The following is a 21,860-nucleotide window of genomic DNA, read 5'->3' as shown; positions in this document are numbered from 1 at the left end:
ATAAAACAAATTTATCGTGACATATATTTATTTATTTCAAATTAAAATAGAGTAATCTAATTATGACAATAAAATCATAATATAGTTTACTCTCAATCTGAAAAAAAATGCTTCTATGGCCTGGATTAAGCGTCGGACCAGAGCATAAAATTAAATCCCTCATTTCACAATCACTGGGAAAAAATCTCAATTTTCCCTGACTATCCCTGACTTTCTCTCCTTTCCCCTCAATTTCACTGACTTTCCCTGACCACCTTAAGCTTCCCTGACTTTTCCCTGACTTTCCCTGACTTTCCAGAATGTGGACACCCTGTTTACATCTTGTTTGTTATTTACAATTGTTTAATGTATCGGGATCTACCTATTTTCTTCACCATAACTGTCATCACTCCGATTGTTTTTGACGTCGATTTGATTTGCGCGATCAAATTCATAGAGGCACTGAACGACAAAGTTGTATTATGGAATCGATATGTTTTGGACTCTGTAGAAAACGTGTCTTGTCTCAAAAATTTGCTAGAAATTTACATTCACATACTCAAGACTTATGATGTCTACAAATGTAATTATCAAGTTTTGGTGAGTTCATCAATATCCTTTTACTCAGTTCATATTGTTTTATATTATCCAAATAATACATTTTTGATTATTTTCAGATTTTGTACCACACTTTTAGAAACATCTTCCATACCTTACTTAATGTGGAAATGTTAATTCAATACTATGAATTGTCAAGAGGAACAAAAGAAAATGTATGTTAAAATATATCATGTCTTTTTATTAGAGAGGGGCGTAATTGTGTCTCCGGTAACCTTACTCACAACGCAAGCGTTGTTTCCCCGTCGGTTTTCTGCGAAGCCGTGGTATTATTCCAGTCGCGCCGGTCCATTCGTGCCGAAGCATGGCTTTCCTCTACTTTTGTATTTTGTAGAAAAGTGACACTCCTGTGTTAAAGTAAGTTATTAAATTTAATGTCCTGTTCTTTCAGTACATCATATTATCGTCGACCACAATGATATCTATATGGTTGTTAAAAAACTTGGTTATACAAGTAATATTGTTCACATACTGTGAAGCATTCTACATCACTATAGAGAAGTCTCAAGACATTTGTTCTTTGGTACTAAAATCAAACTGCTCGGGTAAGATCATTCATCATTTTAATTGGCGTTAGTTGACCGTTTGCAATTTCATATTCATGCAAGGATTGGTCAGTCAAATAAAATCTTTCATCTGTGTGTTCCCACTTTTATTTTTTCTTTTGGGAATCTGTACCTTCAAACTCATACTAGAGTTTGCTTTATGTTTAAAGTAATCGAAACAAGAGCGCGTTCGGCGCTCTGATTGACAGCTCGAACAACCCAACCAATCAGAGCACCGAATTCGTTCTCGTTTTGATTACTTTAAACGTAAAGCAAACTCGTACTAAAAGCACTGGTATCAGAGTAACTGGAGACGCAAAAAATGCCCTATAAAAAACTGGAGTTACCTAACTAACCCATGCCATGGTTGCGTCACAAGCTGCTATATATATCGTCGAAGACCTTTAGGAGCCCATTTACGTTTGTTTTCATAACCTTCAAGCAAATTTCTTATTGCGTGATGTAGTGTCTATAATATTGAAGGCAGTACACTTATATCAGTTACATCTCATTGTTTACAGAAGCCAACAAGAAGCTGTGTAAGAACGTGCGTCGCTTGCACCGCGCGTCGTTCAGCAAGATGCGCGCCTGTCACCTGTTCTACGTGGATGTCTGTCACTTGCTGCATCTGTTCGAGCTGCTGGCTATCAATAGCATTGTATTGCTACAGTTTGCATTCCTTTAATAAACATGTAACCTTTTTTTTAAAAGAAAGGATAAAGACTGACTTGTGTTTTTATGGTATAAACCGGTAAACGATCAGGATTACCTGATGGTAAGCAATCGCCGCCGCCCATGGACACCTAAAACACCAGAGGCGTTGTAATTGTGTTAGCGGTCTTTTGGATGTTAGGAATATAAGGGTTGTTGGGGAATCGGGTATTGAGAAGATTGGGTAATTGGGCTTTCGGTAACTTCAGCCACACAACGCAAGAGTTGTTTCACGTCGATTTTCTGTGATGCCGTGGTATGTTTCGACCGGCTAACGATTAAACGGATCACCTGATGGTAAGCAATCGTAGCCGCTCATAGACTCGTAACCTGTGCGTTATCAGCCTTTTGGGATTTAAGGATAAGGGAATAAGAACTAAAATGCCATGACTGATATAATTCTCTTATTTAATTAAATGCTATCAACATTACAGAAGCGCAAATTGCAGTAGAGCAATCGTATAGTTTGTAGTTAATTCAATCAGATCGAGCGGCAAGCTAGCATTAATGCGCACTATCCTACACACATCCATCTTGTCAAACTCCACTTCATATAGACGTTGAATATTCTTGCATAACCTTTTTTCTGCATCTGAAACACCACAAAACCATTTTTAGTGTTCTGAACTGGGCCGATCTTCTACCAAAAAAGCTTCATATACGAAGTTGCGGCGCGACCAGTACCCTTGCGACGCTCTTATTGATCAGCGCGAATGAACCAACCAATCAGAGAGTCGAACGCGCTCTCGTTTCATTTTCGTTCAACGTAAAGCAAACTCGTACTAAGGGTACTGACTACCAGCGAAAATGAACTACAACTTTACCTGTGCAATCCGAATTTAAAATGATAGCACAAGCATCTTGAGTGTTGTACATCGCAGTGTAAAAGGTCTCGAAGTAGCAACTCAGGAACACATGTGTCATCAAAATTTTGAATAGCCACGAACTGTAGTTAAAAAGGATAACTAAAGCCCCGGTCGGACCCTGAAACAAATAGAATAACCATTGGAGTTCATTAAATACTAACTAATTCCACTCGGTTTCATCCGCTCTGCTTAGCTCTAACTGAAAGTAGTGTAATCTTTTGTAACCTATTCAAGCTCTCTTCAATAAATGAGCCATTCAATACAAAAAGAATTATCCAATTCGGACCAGTAGTTCCGGAGATTAGCGTGTTCAAACAAACAAACTTTTCAGTTTTTATAATGTATAATAATACAATACATAAGATCTTATCATTACCATAAAATACAAATGACGATTATATTGGCTTTGAATTAAATGAAATTAAATCATTGAAAAAAGCAGCGTAAAATTGGATTATTTTACTTACAAATTCTAGATCTAATGGCATGTACTCTGATGACAAAAACGTCAAACCTTCTACAGTTATCTCAACGTATATCAAAATGTGACAGAAGAAATGAATAATGTTGAATAAAATCTGAAAGAAGGAAGAAATATTTAATCAATCAATAACAATGTTATGTAAATTAAAAATCTATTTAGTCCGTCAGATAGGTAATTTATTTTTTTATTTTGTCATAAGATAACAATACTTAATAAAACGTCATATCTACTTATAAAATACCTAGCAGTGACGTCAAGTGACATTTCAAATTGACAAAGGAAAGTATTTGTTTATATAAGACAATAAAAAGTACGTGTCTAATATCTTAAAATTATCTACAAGACGGACATTAAAATAAAAATTCGTCACTATTTCAATATTAGGCAACAAAAAACCATTAAGTACCATTAGTTGAAAAGAGGATTTGTACATTTCGTAGCTCTCTAAAATATGTTTAAAAGCTTGAAACATGGCTTCACACGTATCCTCATTGTGGACACAATCGGAACGATGCAAAATAATCCTTTTAACTTTATCGGCCCACAAGTTGGTTTTATCAGCCAAAAATGCAATCATTCTGGTAGCATAAACCATGGTAGCATCAAAGAGAATCAAAGACACACAGCAAACATACATGTAAATTGGAATATGCAACAAAAAACAAATGACGATAGACGTAAAGAAACTGACAAATACGTTGCCGATGACATAAATCCAATTCCATTTGATAAAACGTTTAGAACTAGTGTCGTTATTGAGGGCTCGATGAAGATCTTGGATTTTCAAGAAGAATTCAATGTTATGTTTCGAGTTAAAAACGTTCAAGATGCTGATTGCAATGAATCCAATGGAGTAGAAGACTAAATCGAAATAGGCGGAGTAGTACATTGTCGAGAGGTATTGCAATATTATAATATTACAGCCCAGATCTTGTACACGATATATGTAAACAAAACCTAGCAATACTGTCAACACCACTGATAAAAGCTTGAACAAAATATTCGTTGGCTTTATAAGGCCCTTCCTTATAATGTACTTGGGATTCAGCAAAACGCTTTGCATCAGATGCAATGGAAAGAACATGGACTCTAAATCTTTGTCAATAAAGTTATCTTTTGAACGAACTCTAAAATCTTTAACTTTTACATTTTCGAGTTTTAATTTTAAAGATTCCATTTTATTTGGTTTGTTAAAATTGCTAAATGAGCGCTTATCAAACGTTACAGTCTAGCGAGTCTACATTTAAGGCCACAATTTTATTTATGTTAAAACTTTGAATAAAATTATTAAAAAAAAATTAACGATTTATTTATCACTAAAAGCACTAATAAGTAATGGTACGTCAGTTTCAAACCAGAAATTTTATTTTAAGAAGGATCGATGGATGTAATACATTTATAAAAATCAATTAGGCCCACTGTCATTATCGGTATGTGTAAATAATATCGAAGAACTTTTTATTTCTTACGTATTAATATTGACTGACTGTTTATTTAAAACTAGCTCCCCGTTCTGACTTTACACGTGTGCTTCTTGTTTTTCAAGGCAAAGTCAATCAATTCTTCTTTTACTGCCTACTGTAAATATTGCCCTGGTGATAATGTATAAATTTTGTATACTCCGTAAGCGGTGATGGTCGTATAAACATTTTCGATATACGTAATTTTTTATCGATTATGTATTCGAATTTGAAGTTGTCATCGAATTACTTCCTTAGTCTTTGGTCACTCGCTCTTTCTCTTTCCCTCTACGTATTTTTGGGGAACAGTAAGTAAGACAAGGAGGATCCTCCGACCAGGCGAAGTGATCATGCTTGGCGGGCTTTCTGCCTAACTCTTGTTCGTTGAGGTTTTCAATCTTCATATATGTGCGATGTAAGATTTATGACATCATCCGTTAATTTGTTTGTCGATCGTCTATGTACGACTTCTGTCACCTGTCACTTGTCATGTTATTAAATAGTTTGTAGACAAAAATAAGAAGTTAATCAATGGAATGTGGGGAATTACATTATCAATAATTGGTTTGATATTGACTGTTTACGCAGTCATAGACATAAAACAAGGTACTCGTACTAAGAAACTTGAAGGCCACAATGAAGATGATCAGATATTCGATACGAAGGAAATTCTCCGTGATGAAAATATCTAAGAAAAAACTGGACAAAAGTGTGCAGTCAATCATTTTTCCTTTCAACCTAATGAAAATTCTCAGCATGACACCTACCTATTACCTCAAAGATGATTTTATACAGACAAATATTATCCGTTCCTACATCATCTCATTCATTGGAACATTGGTTTTTATTCTATTGTTTATATACCGTCATGTGTTAATGGATAGCATGAGTTTGGGAGGAAAAACTACGTTCATGGATGTAGTTACTAACATAGAAAGTATTATTTCTATTGGAGCTTTCATTGTCAATTACATTATTGGGTTATTCCAAATGAAGAATTCAATCGCATTTGTGCTCATTTTCCAAAACGTGCACAGGCTCCTTAATGATAATAGCGTTTCTAAGTCTTATATTGTTTGGAATTGGATTTGTTTGACCATGGACTGGTTTGTCTATATCTTCGTTTTCCCTACCGTCGCTATAATTGTAGGATTGAACATTTTAACGGTTCTAATCAGCAACTTAATGATCATATTTGACTACAATGAAATTTACGCCATTCGTATGATAAAATTGTTGGAAACCAAAATTGTTTTGTGGACTCGTCGAGTTTTAAATGCTCAAGACATAGAGATTGGCGAAAAAAATTACAACCAAATACTATTCCAAGCTTATGTTGATATTTTAAAATGTTATGACATTCATAAAAGATGCATACATTTTTTTGTAAGTATAATGAATTGTGTTGCTATAATAATAGAGATCAGTATTCAATAATAATATGATTTCCTCTATGTTTATTTTCAGGCCTTTTATTTCCTTTATCTTGTATTCTTATATACGCTTATATACGTTCAAATTCTGATTGAGTCCTTTCGATATGGCCTGACTTTCGAAGATGTGGTGAGTAATTTTCAGATAATCTTTAGAGAGAAATACGAAAAGCATTCCGAAAATGGTAAATATAGACCATATCTTCTATACCACGACGGTGCCAAGAAAGCACACGGCCCACCTGATGGTAAGTGATTACCGTGGCATATGAACGCTTGCAACACTTGGGGCATTACATGTGCTTTGCCGACCCTTAAGAAACCTATTTACTCCCTCCTTATATTACCAAATATACTGGGAAAATTTCGTTAGGGAGTTCATTCCACAATAGGAGGGTTCGTGGTGTCCGTCCTAACCTAACCGAACATAATTATGTCAATGTCATATTACTTATAACTACAGCTGTTATCTAATAGATGACAGTGTATCCCATTCAAGAACAAGAGCTATCATACACATGTATTATTAAAAATACGAGTTTATGAATCATTTTATTCAAGGACATGACGATCTGTGGGACTATCTGCGTACTTTCATGGTTGGGTAAAAATTTCGTATGGCAGTCTGTAATGAACTGGCAATGTGAACAATTCTACATGGCTGTGCAAAAGGCTCAGGATGCTTGCGCCTACGTTTTGATGTCCGATAGTTCTGGTAAGTTTCCTTTGCTAAAAAAATGTTCTAAATGATTGTGAGAGTCATTGTGTAAGCAATCTGCAAATAGTTAGTCAAATGTCTATATATTGTCTCTTAGAGATCTGTTTGAAGGCTTGTTTTGATTGATATATCATCTTCATCATCAACCTATTCTCGTCCATCGCTGGCCGCTCCAATAGCACGCCACTGAGCTCGATCTTCAGCTCTACCTACGCATCTCATTTGTTTGAGACATAGACGAAACTTATTCATTATGTCTTTCGAAATGAGATTATCTGAATTGGAATGATTAAAAAACTAAAGTTCAGGTTTTTTGGTAAATTTTAAAGGACATGGCTAAACCAAAGTATGGACGTCGTAACCCGTACAAATAAATATTGTATAAATATGGTACCTAGCAATAAATAAAGCCGTAATTAAAAATTGATATTTTGTAATTAAGAAGGTCCAGAAACTTGGCATATCTGCGCAATCCTGAAAATAAAGTAGCGTTCCTACGACAACGTGACAAAAACTTCAAAATATAACATTGCTGTGAACTTTTACCAAGGCGTTTTAATGTACTGAGCCGAAAGTTATTTATATATGAGGTAGATAGGTAAACAATTCTGCATTATACTAGATAATGAACACAAAGTAACCAAGGACAGACACAAAATATATAGTAAGATTGTGCAATCTTATACAAAATATATATTTTGTGTCGATCTGAACAATTATTTGGTTTCAGAAAAAAGTCATTATATTACTTATTAAAAATTGATGTTCGTTTAATTATTTGGTATTTGATTTTCGGGGAAACTAATGTCCTATCTATTGCAGTACCTGTTCCGTGTTGTCATGTCAAACACAACAGAAAAAAATCAATTATGAAACTTATTTTTTGTTAATCTTGTTCACCAAGTTATAAGAATTAGTTAAACACAAAATAATTCATTAGTGAATTTTAAATGATCGGGTCTGAAATTCGTATGATTATACCTGGGTTTTTAGCCATCTCCTTTATTCTTATCTATTTGAGTACGTATAAACATCGAAATTTCGACATCTGCCTATATTGTCTTTCTTTACTATACTTCTCTTTATGATATTTTTATTATTTTCTAGATGGCAAGAAACAGCTCTGCAAGAACGTGCTCCGCCTACATCGCGCGTCATTCAGCAAGATACGCGTGTGTGGCCTGTTCTACTTGGATGCTGCGTTACAGCTCAGTCTGATGAGTCTAGTCACTAACTACACTATTGTGCTGCTGCAGTTCGCGTTATTGTAATTCATGCCATAGTACTACTACAATTGTGATTTTCGGCTCGACCTGTGTACCACGACCTCACAGTACATCAACGTTGTGAAACAACGCTTGTGTTGTGTTTTTGCGGATGAGTGATGTTACTGGAGTCCCAATCCTCTCCCCTCTTCCGAAAATCGCAAATATCAAAATCGGTTATCCTGAAATTCTGAATCCCTAAAAGGCCGGCAATGCTTTTATAACTCCACACTGTTGTTTCGGGTGTCCATTGCTCATGCACACCTATTGCTTACCATCAGGTGGTTCGTCTACTCGTTTGTCGACCTATGTCAAAATAAAAGGACCGAGGTACATTAAATAGTTATGACTATTAACACGTTAACGGACATGGCAGTAAATAGCATTCAGAGCTTAATTTAAAATATTAGTCATTAATCACTTAATCTAGATCCTAGTCACTTTATAATAAACGTGTTTTATACAAATAAATTGACTTTTGAAGTTAGACTAAGAAATACATCTAGTAATGACAATTGGTCTGATGTTTACAATAGGAAACTTTCCAATGACCATTAGGGAATCAATGTAGGTATTACTGACAAAGAAGACTACAATAAAGATGAACAGATACACAACAATTAATTATTTTACTAATAATATCGTTGATAAAGATGTACAGACAATGCTATATCCCCTTAATCTAGTGAAAATTCTCAGCTTCACTCCTAGATACCGCCTCAAAGATGATATGATACAACCAAATACTTTTCGTTGGAATATAATGTTCCTAACTGTTACATTGTTCATCATTATTTTGTTCATATTCCGCTACATAGAAACATGCAATTCCAATGTGACAGGAGATACTTTCTTCATGTTTTTGATGTATAACTTTGATCTCATCTTTTATAACGCAGGTTTCATTATGAACTATCTAACTGGGTTGTTTAAACTCAAGAAATCTATTGAGTTTGTTCTTGTCTTTCAAAATGTACACAGGTTTATTAATGATAGTAGTATTTCTAAGTCTTTCATTGTTTGGAATTGGATTTATTTGATTTCTGGTTGTATTCTTTACGTGTTCTTGTTTACCATCATCTTCATTTATGTAAGACTAAATTTAATAATCTTTTTGTCAACTTTTCTACTGATTGTATTCGACTTAAATGAAATTTACGCTATTCGTGTGTTAAAATTATTGGAAATTAAAATTGTTTTGTGGAACGATCGAATTCTACATGTTTACGGAACAAAGTTTGAAAGAAGAAATTATAATCAAAGGCTGTACCAAGCTTACGTTGATATTTTGAAATGTTATAATATTCATAGAGATTGTGTGCAATACCATGTAAGTGTCTTAATCAGTACCTTTAGTACATTTAAATTAATGAAACGAGAGCACGTTAGGCTTAATTGGCCGGCTCAAATAAATCAAATTACAGCGAACACGTTCTAATAAAAATTCTGACTTAAGGTAAGCGTCCACAGACCCGCATCGCTGGCCAACCAATAAGCCTAACGCGCTCTCGGTTCGACAGCGATCGGATTGAACGCGAGTATCAGCAATCGGATTGCCGATACCACTTTCGCTCGGATTTTTGCCGGCATTCTATGACGTTGTGCCAGCTCAAATTAACCAACCAATCAGAGTGCCGAAAGTGGACGCTATTTTTTATGAGTTTCTATACAAGACTAACTAAAATTTGTATGTGCGATGCATCCGATGTTGTGGACGCTTACCTTAAGGGTACTGTATTTTGGTTCTTGTTATTTTATTTGTAGTTTTTTTATTCTTAAATATATTAATTTGCAGGTATTTTATTACATCAATCTTGTATTTATTTATAATTTGATTGACGTCGAAATTCTTATTGAGTCGCTTCAAAATGACTTAACTTATAATGACATAGTAAGTGTTTGTGGTGTAATGGAAGTTATAAAATCCCATAAAAAGTACATATTTAATTGAGTATATTCCTTTATTCAAGAACATGAAAATGTTTGGAACTCTCTGCGCCGTTTCTTGGATGCTAAAGAATTGTATTTGGCAGACAATACTGAACTGGCAATGTGAACAATTCTACACCGCTGTACAAAAGGCCCAAGACGTCTGTGCTGTTATTTTGATGTCATCTTGTGCTGGTAAGCGCTCAGATTTTTTACTAAGTTTTGAATAATTATCTGTACAGCTTATAGAAAGAATGAAATTATTGATTTGCCAAAAATGTAGGTAACAGATATGATGTTATGTAACTTATGTAGAGTTTCGATACATTTTGCCTTACGGCGTGCAACATTATTGACTTTTGAATACATTGCCAAGTTGTTACAAATCCAGTTAACATTTTTATAATTATATGAAATTGAGATAGAAATCGACAAAGAGAGAGACGCAGGTTTCGGCGACGACGAACTCTCGCGTCCGACATTGGTTCATCACCATTACATTTACAAAACTCTGAAATTTATAAAACTTTTATCTTTGTAATATTTATTTTCACAGATGACAAGAAACAGCTCTGCAAGAACGTGCTCCGCCTACATCGCGCGTCATTCAGCAAGATACGCGTGTGTGGCCTGTTCTACTTGGATGCTGCGTTACAGCTCAGTCTGATGAGTCTAGTCACTAACTACACTATTGTGCTGCTGCAGTTCGCGTTATTGTAATTTAAACTTTATAGTTATTGTAACAAGACGTGTTTTATTCACGAAGCCAAATAGTAAGTACAATTGTACCTAAATCAAGTGTGAGAGAGCCATTGGTTATTTGTTTTAAATCTATGTTCTAATAAAACCATTGTGTTATTTCTCGTGTGTTTTCTTTTGTTTCTGCAAATTGGATTGGTAAAGTCATTTAAGAAATAAACTAATGACATACGGTACTTCAAGTTCCTAATCCCCAAAAGTCTGGCAAAGCGCTTGTAACACCTCTAGTGTTTCAGGTGTTCATAGGTGGCGCCGATTACTTGTCATCAGGTGATCCGTAAACTCGTTTATATCCGTAAATCTATGATCTAATAAATACATTCTGTTATTATTCATGTCGTTTCTTCTGTTCCTCCTAATTTTGGATTGGTAGGATCATTTAAGAAATGAACTAATCACATACTTTAGGGATAATATTTATTGTACTCATATTTTAGAATTAATGCATTGTATAAAAATGATATAACTGCGGTGTATGAGAAAGAAGATGATAAAAAAGACAAAAATAACAAATACATAATAAAATTAGGAAAATTTAAAAAGCCTAAGCGAAGAAACAATGGTATGACAAGTCCAATGAAACTTTAAATTTCATAGAAATGCAAATTGCAGTAATACAATGCTATTGTTAGCCAGCAGCTCGAACAGATGCATCAGCAGACAGACATCCACATGGAACAGCTGACAGGCGCGCATCTTGCTGAACGACGCGCGGTGCAAGCGACGCACGTTCTTACACAGCTTCTTGTTATCATCTGCAATACAAAGTATAAGCTAAGATTAGGACACTAGATAAAAATAACTCCTGTGTAATCATATATAAAACCCAGGTGAGTCGCAAATCTGCGTTCATCTACAAAAAATTAGACAGTAAAAATTCTCTGAAATTTTACAGAGTATTATGATAATTACATGATTTTTTTGAGGGGAGAAATCATCCAATGACTCTTATCGCCTTAAGGGGGCGAGAGGGAGTTTTAGACTCTTACTGACTAATAACCACCCTGTTCCTACTCCTGCTGTGAGCCGGAGCCCCGGTGCTGGATGCAAGTTACTTTTTTTACATTTAATTCGTCGACGTTTGGCCGCTATCTCACCTGATGGTAAGTGATGATGCGGCCTACGGTGGAGCACGTCTGCCCATAAGCAACCTATTCACTCGAGCCTTGAAGACACCCAAGGATTTTAATTCTAAACAAAGGGAAAGCCTGTGTTCAGCTATAAAATAAATGTCTTCGGGTTGATATGATGATAAACAATCCTCTGTAGAAGTTATTTTGTGATTTGAGATTTTTTTAACAACCACGTGGTTCCACTGCAGGGCAAAGGGCTCCCTACCCTCTTTCCACTCGTCTCTTCGTATAGCTACTAATGAGATAAGAATAATAATTATTAATGAAAATACCTGAACAATCTGATTCCAAAATGACAGAACATACATCTTGACATTTTTCGATAGTTGTGTAGAAATCATCACAGTAAAGATTCTGTAGAACTTGTAAAACGAAATTCTTGAGTAGCCAAAGCAATATCATGACTGATGATGTTGATGTTATGTGCTGTGGGAAAAGTAACCAGTTTTATGTAGAAAATTATTGTTTTTCATATTAAAAAACAGAACACAGGGAAAATCCTAGTATGGGGGCAACGTACATTAAAATATAAAAGAAATATAAAAAACTAATTTAAAAGCTTGCATTGAAACCCAAATTAGAATTAAGATAATATACAAGGAGTTTCTTAAAAATAAATTGTACCAAACATTTCTTGTATTGTACTTATGTATACGTACTAGTTCTTTTGATCCTTTAGGTATTTGATAATATTCGATCAACATTTCCACATACACGAGAGACTGGAATAAATTCTTTGATGTGTAATAGAAAATCTGAAAAACAAACCATCTAAATAAGTCAATTATATTATCATTAAAAAAACACAAACACACAAAAGATGCTACGAAAGTATCAAAAGCTGACCAAAATTTGAAAATTGTTCTTATACATTTCAAAAGTTTTCATCAAATCGGCATAAATTTCAAAAAGTGGTGTGAGACGTTTTCCATTTTCAATGTAGCTGACGATCTCACGGCACCATTCGATGGCCAAGTCATTAAGCAATTGGATGAAGATAATCGCACAAATCATATCAATATCAAAAATTATAATGATACAGCTACTCAAAATCACATGAAACGGAAGATTGGGATACATTAAACAATTGTAGATGACAAATAAAATGTATAAAATGACAATTGTGATGATACAGAACCGATTACGCCTGACATACTTCATGTAAATGACCACATTGTTGAAAAATCGAAGAACTTTTTGCAATTTCAAAACGAACATCACATTGAATTTGGATTGGATCCAAATATTATTAAGGCAGTTTGCAATTACGCCGGCTACGATAAAAATGCAATTAATATACACGTGGAAATTTTGCACTTTAGTAACTGTAACTTCTTGCACTGTGTCATCTGAATTGTGTATAATCTGATATGCTATCACCAGAATATAAATAGCTGTTCCATATACTATAACGATTTTAAGTAACACATCATTGGAAGTTATAATGTTATTTTTGATTCTATATTTTGGTACTAGCAGAAGGGATTGGATTATAGTAAAAGGAAAAAGTATCGTTTGGACTTCATCAGTGACGTAATTTTCCAAATTTAGTACGTTCTGATGTTTCACAATATTCCATTTCTTTTTGAGTATGGACATCATTTTGTATAGCGTGTTTATGTTAAAAGTACTTGAAATATATTTAAAATTGTGAATGGAAATTTTATCGTTTGATCGCATTGATCGCCACTTACCATAATTGTACATTTTACTGCATTAATTATTTATAAAACTACCATTTACATTAATATTTAGTACTTAATTTTATTAATAAAATGCAAAAACTAAAACTTCGTAGCTGGGAGCCGCTGGATGTAGGACGCTTCCAACTTGCCAATCCGGAAGTCTTTGAGGGATGCTTATGTTCAGCATTGAACGTCTTATGGCTAATATGATGATGATGATGATTATTCACAAAGGACTGAAGACTTAAGTTTAATTCTCAGGAAAAAAAATCGTCAAAATAAGAAACCACACCTACTTAAATAATAGTATTTAATTACTTATTAACAATATTACTATCACACTAGGGATTAATGAAAAACAGGCATTAGGTCATGATTATAACAAAGCTTAAATTACAATAACGCGAACTGCAGCAGCACAATAGTGTAGTTAGTGACTAGACTCATCAGACTGAGCTGTAACGCAGCATCCAAGTAGAACAGGCCACACACGCGTATCTTGCTGAACGACGCTCGATGTAGGCGGAGCACGTTCTTGCAGAGCTGTTTCTTGTCATCTGTGAAATATAAGAATATAACTAGGTAGTTGTCTATTGACATTAAAATAGATTCACATATCCTATTGGATACGTGAATCTGTTTTAAAGTTCCCTATATAAGAGTTAGTAATAGAATTTAGTTATTGCTTGAAAAATAAATTAAAAGAATGGTTTAATCGCGTAAACTAATGAAAATAGCTTCGACTTCGAGTCCTATTGTCCTCTGGACGAGTACTATGTACTTGTAGTTTCATTTCATTTTGATCAATGCTCTCTTGACGTCTGCACCAGAGTGTGATTTGTTCGCAGCGAGATGAAACGATGTCGTGAATGTTTAAGATTTTGTGAGAAGATGGATGGCTGATGAATTAGTTTTAAGTAATCAAAAATATTATATTTCTTTTCTCTTTGTTGTCAATTTTCAACACTTTAACTGTATAAGGCTGTAAAATTATGCATGTTTTTTCTAAATAAATAAATAAATTTAAGTCATATCAGTTAGCTCTATACTGTATATATAATGACTTACCAGAGTATTGAGACATCAAGACAAACGCACAAGCATCTTGAGCGTTCCCAACAGCTATATAAAATTGTTCACATTGCCAGTTCAGTATTGTTTGCCAAACAAAATTCTTTAACAGCCAGGAAAGTACGACAATGGTCCCCAAAATTGACATATCCTTAAATAAATAGTTTTTAGACTGATATTTTTTTTATATCATAAAAAAAAATTATGACTGAAGTAAGCGTTACAAGTACGTTGCTGGCCTTTTATGGGTTAGGAATTTAAGGGTTGTTGGGGAATCGGGGATAGAAAAGATTGGGCCTCCGGTAACGGATGTTACATAGCGAAATACAACGCAAGCGTTGTTTCACGGCGGTTTTCTGTGAGGTCGTGGTATCACTCTGGTCGAGCCGGCCCATTTGTACTAAAGCATGGCTCTCCCACACTTGATTGTCCAGATCGAGCCAGCCTACGTTTTATGAAAACTGTCTCTCTCTAAGATTTTAACCTAAGACGTTGTTGCGTTTACAAACACACAATGTAAACATTCATGTAACTAGCAAGATTGATGGGAAGTAAAAAATATTCTCAATCCACATATCCTAATGCCCGTTTATGTACAGGTACACCTATGTAATTACAATAAGAATTAATGTTATGTATAGATACTTACCAAATCATTGAAAACTACGTCATTTTGAAAAACTTCAATAATACATTGAACGTTTATAAGAGTATGTATCAGTACTAAAAATAAGAAATGTAATGCCTGAAAATACGTAGAATTAAAAGTAAATAACGTTAAACTACTAATTGCAGAACTCAGAAACATTATTTTAATGATTACTTTAAACTATTCCTTAGATTTTGTTCCGAAAACAATCACTAAGGAATGGGTCAAGTAACGATTAAATGACGTTGAATACGGCTGTAACTCTTGTGGTAAAACAATTCATGATACTCACGAAATATTGTATACCATGTTTATGAATATCATAACATTTCAGAATATCAACATAAGCTTGGAAAAGTTTTCTATTATAATCCCTTCCACTGCTTTCTATATCTTGACCATTTAAAACTTCGCGACTCCACAAAACAATTTTAGTCTCCAACAATTTCAAAACACGAATGGCGTAAATTTCATTAAAGTCAAATATGATTAATAAACTGCCGATTACAACCATGATAAACTCCATACCGGCATAAATGGCCATCATAGGGTAAATAAAGTAATAGAGGGTACATTCTATACTCAAACACACCCAATTCCAAACAATATAAGACTCAGAAACCCTTTTGCTATTGATAAACCTGTGCACGCCTTGAAAGATGAGCACAAACTCGATTAAATTCTTGGTCTGAAGTAGCCCAGTAAGAAAGTTGACAATAAAAGCCATACTATAAAAAATAATGTCCATATGAGTCACAAAAAACATGAAAGGAGTTTCGCCTATGATGACAATAGAAAGAAATTTAATGTAACGAAACACAAATGCGAGAACAAAAAGTAACGTTCCAAAGAATGAGATGATACATGAACGAATTGTATTTGGTTGTATTATATCATCTTTGATGCGGTATCTTGGAGTCATGCTCACTATTCTTATTAGAGTAAAGGGAAATAGTATTCTTTGCACATCTTTATCTACTTTGTTCTTGGATTTGTTGATCACTGTAAATTTCTTTGCAGTACTTCTTAATCTTATTGTGTTCATCGCTAAATACAAGTTCGTCTACAAATGTTTTGTTGGGAGCTTTATTGAATAGAAGTAGGCATATTGTAAGCAGACATATTAGTGAACACCAATTTACTTTAATTTATTTAATTTTCAAATGTACTTCATTAATTACATTTTATCAGTATATACCAACTTTAAAAAAATATGAAAGTGAGTGATGAGAAATTATTTAAATGGTTGTTTAAAGAGATAAGATACTATAGAAATGACCTCAGAATTTCGTCTAGGTAAAGACATTACATATAATAGATCAAATTAAGTACATATAGACTGATGAAACAGCTTTGTAGTATATTTTTATTATAACTATCGTGAGCTGAGTTGCGGACACAGCTAGTAATATTATCAAAAAAGTAGAATGAATAGTATTAGACAAAAGCAAATTGTAACAATATAATGATATGATTAGCGAGCAGCTCGATAAGATACAGCAGGAGACAGACGTCCACGTAGAACAGATGACAGGCGCGCATCTTGCTGAACGACGCGCGGTGTAAGCGACGCACGTTCTTACACAGCTTCTTGTTGGCTTCTGCAAACATAAATATTGACTGCTTCGTTGGTCGAGTGGTCGTCTTTCGAAAAATTCTCATTAGTAGCACGGAGTCTGGAATTGTGCCCAGTATATGGCAATAGTCTCACCCTTTTATTAGATTGGACTTATAACACAATGTTGAAAAGTGGGTATACATTGTATAGCGGCATTACGTGTCGTAATGAGCACCTCTACCTACCCCTTCGGAGATAAAGGCGTGACGTTGCTTGCTAAAATACACGAATTTTATGAATATATTCTGAAGATTTTATTCTACAGTAAATTACTAAGGACTAAAGAACAGTTTTAGATTAGAAAAGGTACAAAACCGTTACAAAAGAATAGTTTAAATAATCACTAAACGTTTAGAATGACGAAGCAGTCAGTGATTTAGGTGACAACCAAAATTCAATCCAACTGAGCTTCTTTTTCTTTCTCATCACACTCCACATAAATCTTTCCGTTTGTTCCATCAATTCATTAAATACTTGGTAGTTCTGTTACCTGGACATTTCGATTTTATGACAAGAGCACACGTGTCTTGAGACTTTTCTACAATACTATAGAATTTCTCACATTGCAATATTATTATGAGCTGTAGTATTAAATTCTTGACCAACCACATACAGATCACTGGCGTTGCAACAAGTATTATATGCTGAAACGAAAATTCTTACATTATTAGAAAAATAGAAGCAAAATATTGTATTTTCAAAACTGCTTGGTTCTTTACTACGTACTTGATCACTGTCTAATTCTTGAGGCACTTGATAATATTCAATCAAGTCTTGAACGTATATTAATGTATGTAGGAGATTAGCTAATGTTGTGATTACTATCTGAAAAATAAAAATTTCTCAGGCCCTTCGTCCACTGTCGCGCGTCTGCATCGAGACAATCGCGATGTGAAAATAAAATTAACATGCGGTAGTAGCTACAAAAAGTCGCCGCAAGGGGCCGTAACCTTAGTTAAATGTACATTATATTGCATACTGCACCTTTTTTTAACTTCAAATCAAAGTTAAAAGAATATCAAAGAAACTCACCGATGCTTGAAAACATTTTTTATAATTTTCATAACATCTCAATATTTTTTGGTACAGTCCGAACATATTTTTGTCAAACGTTTCATTTTGACAATCAATTAGGGCTCGACGATTCCACTGGATGACTTTTTCATTGAGTAACCTCATGAGTTGGATCGCAAAAATTTTATCAACGTCAAAAACGAATGTTGCCACGGCAGTAACTGTGAGGTAATGTGGTATGAAAGTCATCACAGCACGGCAGTAAATGTAGAAAGCAATAGCCAATATAAGGAACAAGATAACACAGAACCAATTACTCCTCACATAATTCTTAGAACTGCAGAAATTGACGTAGCGATGCACATTTTGAATGTCCAAAACGAAATCGACAATGTTTTTGGAATACTTAAGGTTACAGATAAGGATCAAAATGAAATTAGTCATAAAGAAAAATGCGTCAGCATACGAGACGTAATTTTGCATCACAACGATCGTGGCATCTTGTACCTCTTTATCAAACATGTGGAAGTATCGATAGATATTTAAACAAAAATAAAAAGATACTCCAAAAACTAAAACAATTTTGTATAGCACATCATTTGGAATTATAATATCATTCTTGATACGAAACTTTGGAAGGAGAACGGCTAGTTGAAGTATATTTAGAGGCCAAAACATAGCTTTTATATCTTTGTCCAAAATATTGTTTCTGAATGCTCCTAAACTAATACTATTATCTTTTACGCTTATCCATTTTTTCCACGGAAAAGACATTTTGTATACACGTCTAAAACATAAATGCTATATTTCAAAAACATCATAATGGATTAGACCGTTTCTAAAGACGTCTAGTTTTATTTTCTTCACATAAATATTTGAAATGAAAGAAATTGAAATGTTATTGTAATTATATAAAGTGAAATAACAATAATTATAATTATAGAAACCGAAAAGGTAAAGACGTTAGATGGATATTTGAAAACTGTATTACGTTGTACTATAAAACATAATAGACCAAATCAACTTGGAGGATATTTTCGAACCTATACGAGGCAAAATAAATTAAAACACATTATTCATATATAAAAAGAAATTCTTCATAGAGAACTCAACTTTATTTACAGATACAAAGAGCACGTTACCGAAAAGCAAACTGTAAGAGTACTATGACGTAGTTAGTAGTGAGCAGCAACAAGCGTATCGGCAGCATGGCGTCGATGTAGAACAGGCCACACGCGGTCATCTTGCTGAACGTGCGGTTGGTTTGAAGCACTTTCTTGTAGAAACCCGTTTGGTATTCTGTCAAAATTTATTTTGTATGAGTACAGATATTTCTACGGATTATTTTTGTTATAAAAATGCAAGATAAAACCTATTGTAGCCATTATAAGTCAATTGCTGAACAAAAGCTAGATTTTGAATAGGGAGTTTAACTATATCTTCGAAAATTGCTTTGCATCAACAAATCTTGGAGCAAGTTGGAGAGGCATAGTCTTGCGGTCATTGATGATGTTGAGTATAACTTACTTGAACAATTAGTATCCTTCACAAATAAAATGCAGGCTATCTTGACTTCTTCTACAGTCATATAAAACTTTTCACAATACACACTAAGGGTTATCAGCAAGATCATGTTCTTCGGTAGCCATAAAAAGGCTAACGTGGCCAAAGCATACTGAAAGAAGTTTATGATGAGCTTCAATTTATTGAGTAACTTTAAATTGCAATTTTATGATTGTGAACCTGATTGAAAAGGAGTACCTATGGAGTTTCTTGCTCGTTCTTCTCCATAGGAATCTACATATTGGAACGAGTAAATAGCTTCACTAGAGGACTGACCGACAGATAGACATTTTGTTTTCCTTATATTATAATATTTGCTTTGACGTTCAAAAGTGCCTTCCCGGTCTATTTGAAATAAATAATTTTGACTTTGACTTATGTAATTTATTATAATCTAATATTTGTAATGATCGTATTTGGGTCTGATTAAAAACAATTTTTCATCATCGAATATAATGATATAGTCACCATATCTCTTGTATCCGAATGAATAATTTGTAACATTTCCAAATATGTTCCACTGTAAAATATAGTATGATAGAAAGTATCGACGGCGTAATACAATATCTGTGGACAAAAGAACACTTATGAACATAAAATAGTAAAAAACAAAATAAAATATAAGCGAAGTAGTTCTTTTCTTATTTTTTGAAGGAAGAAAATTATCCAATGTGTCCTACCTCTTTGGGTGAGGTGAGAGAAAGTGTCAGACTCTTACTAACTAAACACCACCCAGATCCTACTGCTGCTTCGAGCCGGAGCGTCAAAAACTCGTTAAGTTGTCTGCAGCTTTGTGGTGGTTTAATGGCTCCTTGAGGTGCATGCCGTACGCTCAGGTCTAGTTCAGGGCAAAGTTATGTCTTTGTTAATCAAAATCAAAACTTACCAATGCTTGAAACAACTTCTTATACAAACAGTAAGTTTCCATAATATTGAGATACGTTTCATACATTTTCTCATAATACAGTGCATCCGTATTATTCTCTTGCTCGTTTTTTAATTCTAACACCAATTTGTTCCATTCAGCTAAGGATTTTGTTAACAATGAAATGACACTAATGGCGTACACTACATTTAAATCCAGTAAAAAGTATGTTAAATCCGAAATAAAGGTGACCCAAGTGAACTGATTCATAATTGTATAAAAAAGGGCTGTGATAAACAAATTAACTATTATGGTCATTGAAACAGCTATCCAATTCCAAATGATAAATTTTTGGACATGCGTACTGAAGATAATGGCACAATGGATTCTTTGAAACTTTAGAAGTAAAAGACAATTATTTTGACGGTTGAAAAGTTCCCCAAAGAAAATCGTGGAGAAACCAATGCCCGTAATGATAAAGTAAAATATGTAATACCAGACAAGAACTGTGTTAAGTATGAAGATTTTGTTATATTCGAAATATAAGATATAAATGGAAGCACTAAGAAAGATCATACAAATTACATATGACGTCACCAAACATGGTACAGGAGAGGTGATGATCAAATTGTTTTTGATCCTAAATTTGGAACACAGATATAGTGATAAGGCAAAGTTCAGAGGATAGAACATTCTTTGAATTTGCCTGCCTACGTAAAAATTTTGAAGATTTTCTGTATATGAAAATGGAGTAACTCGATTATTTCGAAACATATTAGAAAGTACAAAAGAGAGACGGTGCTCGTAACAAAATAATATTTAGTTTTAACATCAGATAAAATACAGCTAGATTCATTTTGATGATAACGTTCATAATATTGAAAGCATTTAACTAATTGAAGATACACTTTTTTAAATTTTATTTGGTAAGTTAATAGGTGTGATGACGATATTAAAATAAAAAATTTATTTAGTCCGTCAACAAGATAGTAAAAAAATGTTCGATACCATTTTTTTTTTATTTTGTCATAGAAGATTACAATACGTATTGTAATCTTAATTTCAATCTATCTTACATAAGATTACAATACCTATTGTAATCTTATGTAAGATAGATTGAAATTGAAAGTATTTGTTTCCCTAAGTAAATAAGAAATACGTGTCAAATGTTTTAAAATAATCTACAATGTGATAGGTGTGGGACTTCTAACCCGTTAAGGCTGAGTACTACATCTAATTTTATCGACAAAAAAGTAATATGGGGGTTTGAAACCCCAATTGAAAATATTGAAAAATAGCGATTTTTTCGGTAAAGATTATTCAGAAATTATTTTTTTCTCACCAAAACATTATCAAACATATGAAAAAAGTAATGAATTAGTTAGCCAAGGTTATTAGCTACCGTTTGTCGTTTTTTTTTTGTTTCTACGACGCATACAGCCTTTGATATCACATAAAGTAAGGAAAATATTAAAATAGCCATAATTTTAAGAGG

General features: G+C 33.8%; 2 protein-coding genes across 2 annotated transcripts in view; one reads left to right on the top strand and one right to left on the bottom strand.

The window, feature by feature from the left end:
• The window catches only part of LOC118277304 (protein EFR3 homolog cmp44E), a 501,236-nt gene that overhangs the window by 241,357 nt on the left and 238,019 nt on the right, over positions 1 to 21,860 (bottom strand). The window lies entirely within an intron of this gene.
• Positions 9,879 to 10,781, top strand: LOC126911132 (uncharacterized). The gene is made up of 2 exons (XM_050696391.1): positions 9,879 to 10,203; positions 10,565 to 10,781. The coding sequence occupies exons 1-2, from the start codon at positions 10,053 to 10,055 to the stop codon at positions 10,726 to 10,728; spliced, it is 315 nt and encodes a 104-aa protein (XP_050552348.1). The 5' UTR covers positions 9,879 to 10,052; the 3' UTR covers positions 10,729 to 10,781.

Source organism: Spodoptera frugiperda, chromosome 10, assembly GCF_023101765.2.
Source record: "Spodoptera frugiperda isolate SF20-4 chromosome 10, AGI-APGP_CSIRO_Sfru_2.0, whole genome shotgun sequence".
Taxonomy (NCBI): domain Eukaryota; kingdom Metazoa; phylum Arthropoda; class Insecta; order Lepidoptera; family Noctuidae; genus Spodoptera; species Spodoptera frugiperda.
Note: the sequence above shows the minus strand (reverse complement) of the source record. Positions and strands in the feature narration are given on the sequence as shown.

What these genes read in the sequence shown, in the direction of transcription:
- LOC126911132 (XM_050696391.1), top strand. Translation starts at nt 10,053, where the DNA reads ATGAAAATGTTTGGAACTCTCTGCGCCGTTTCTTGGATGCTAAAGAAT. An exon ending in TTTGATGTCATCTTGTGCTG is followed by an intron (nt 10,204 to 10,564) that starts GTAAGCGCTCAG and finishes TTATTTTCACAG; the next exon opens with ATGACAAGAAACAGCTCTGC.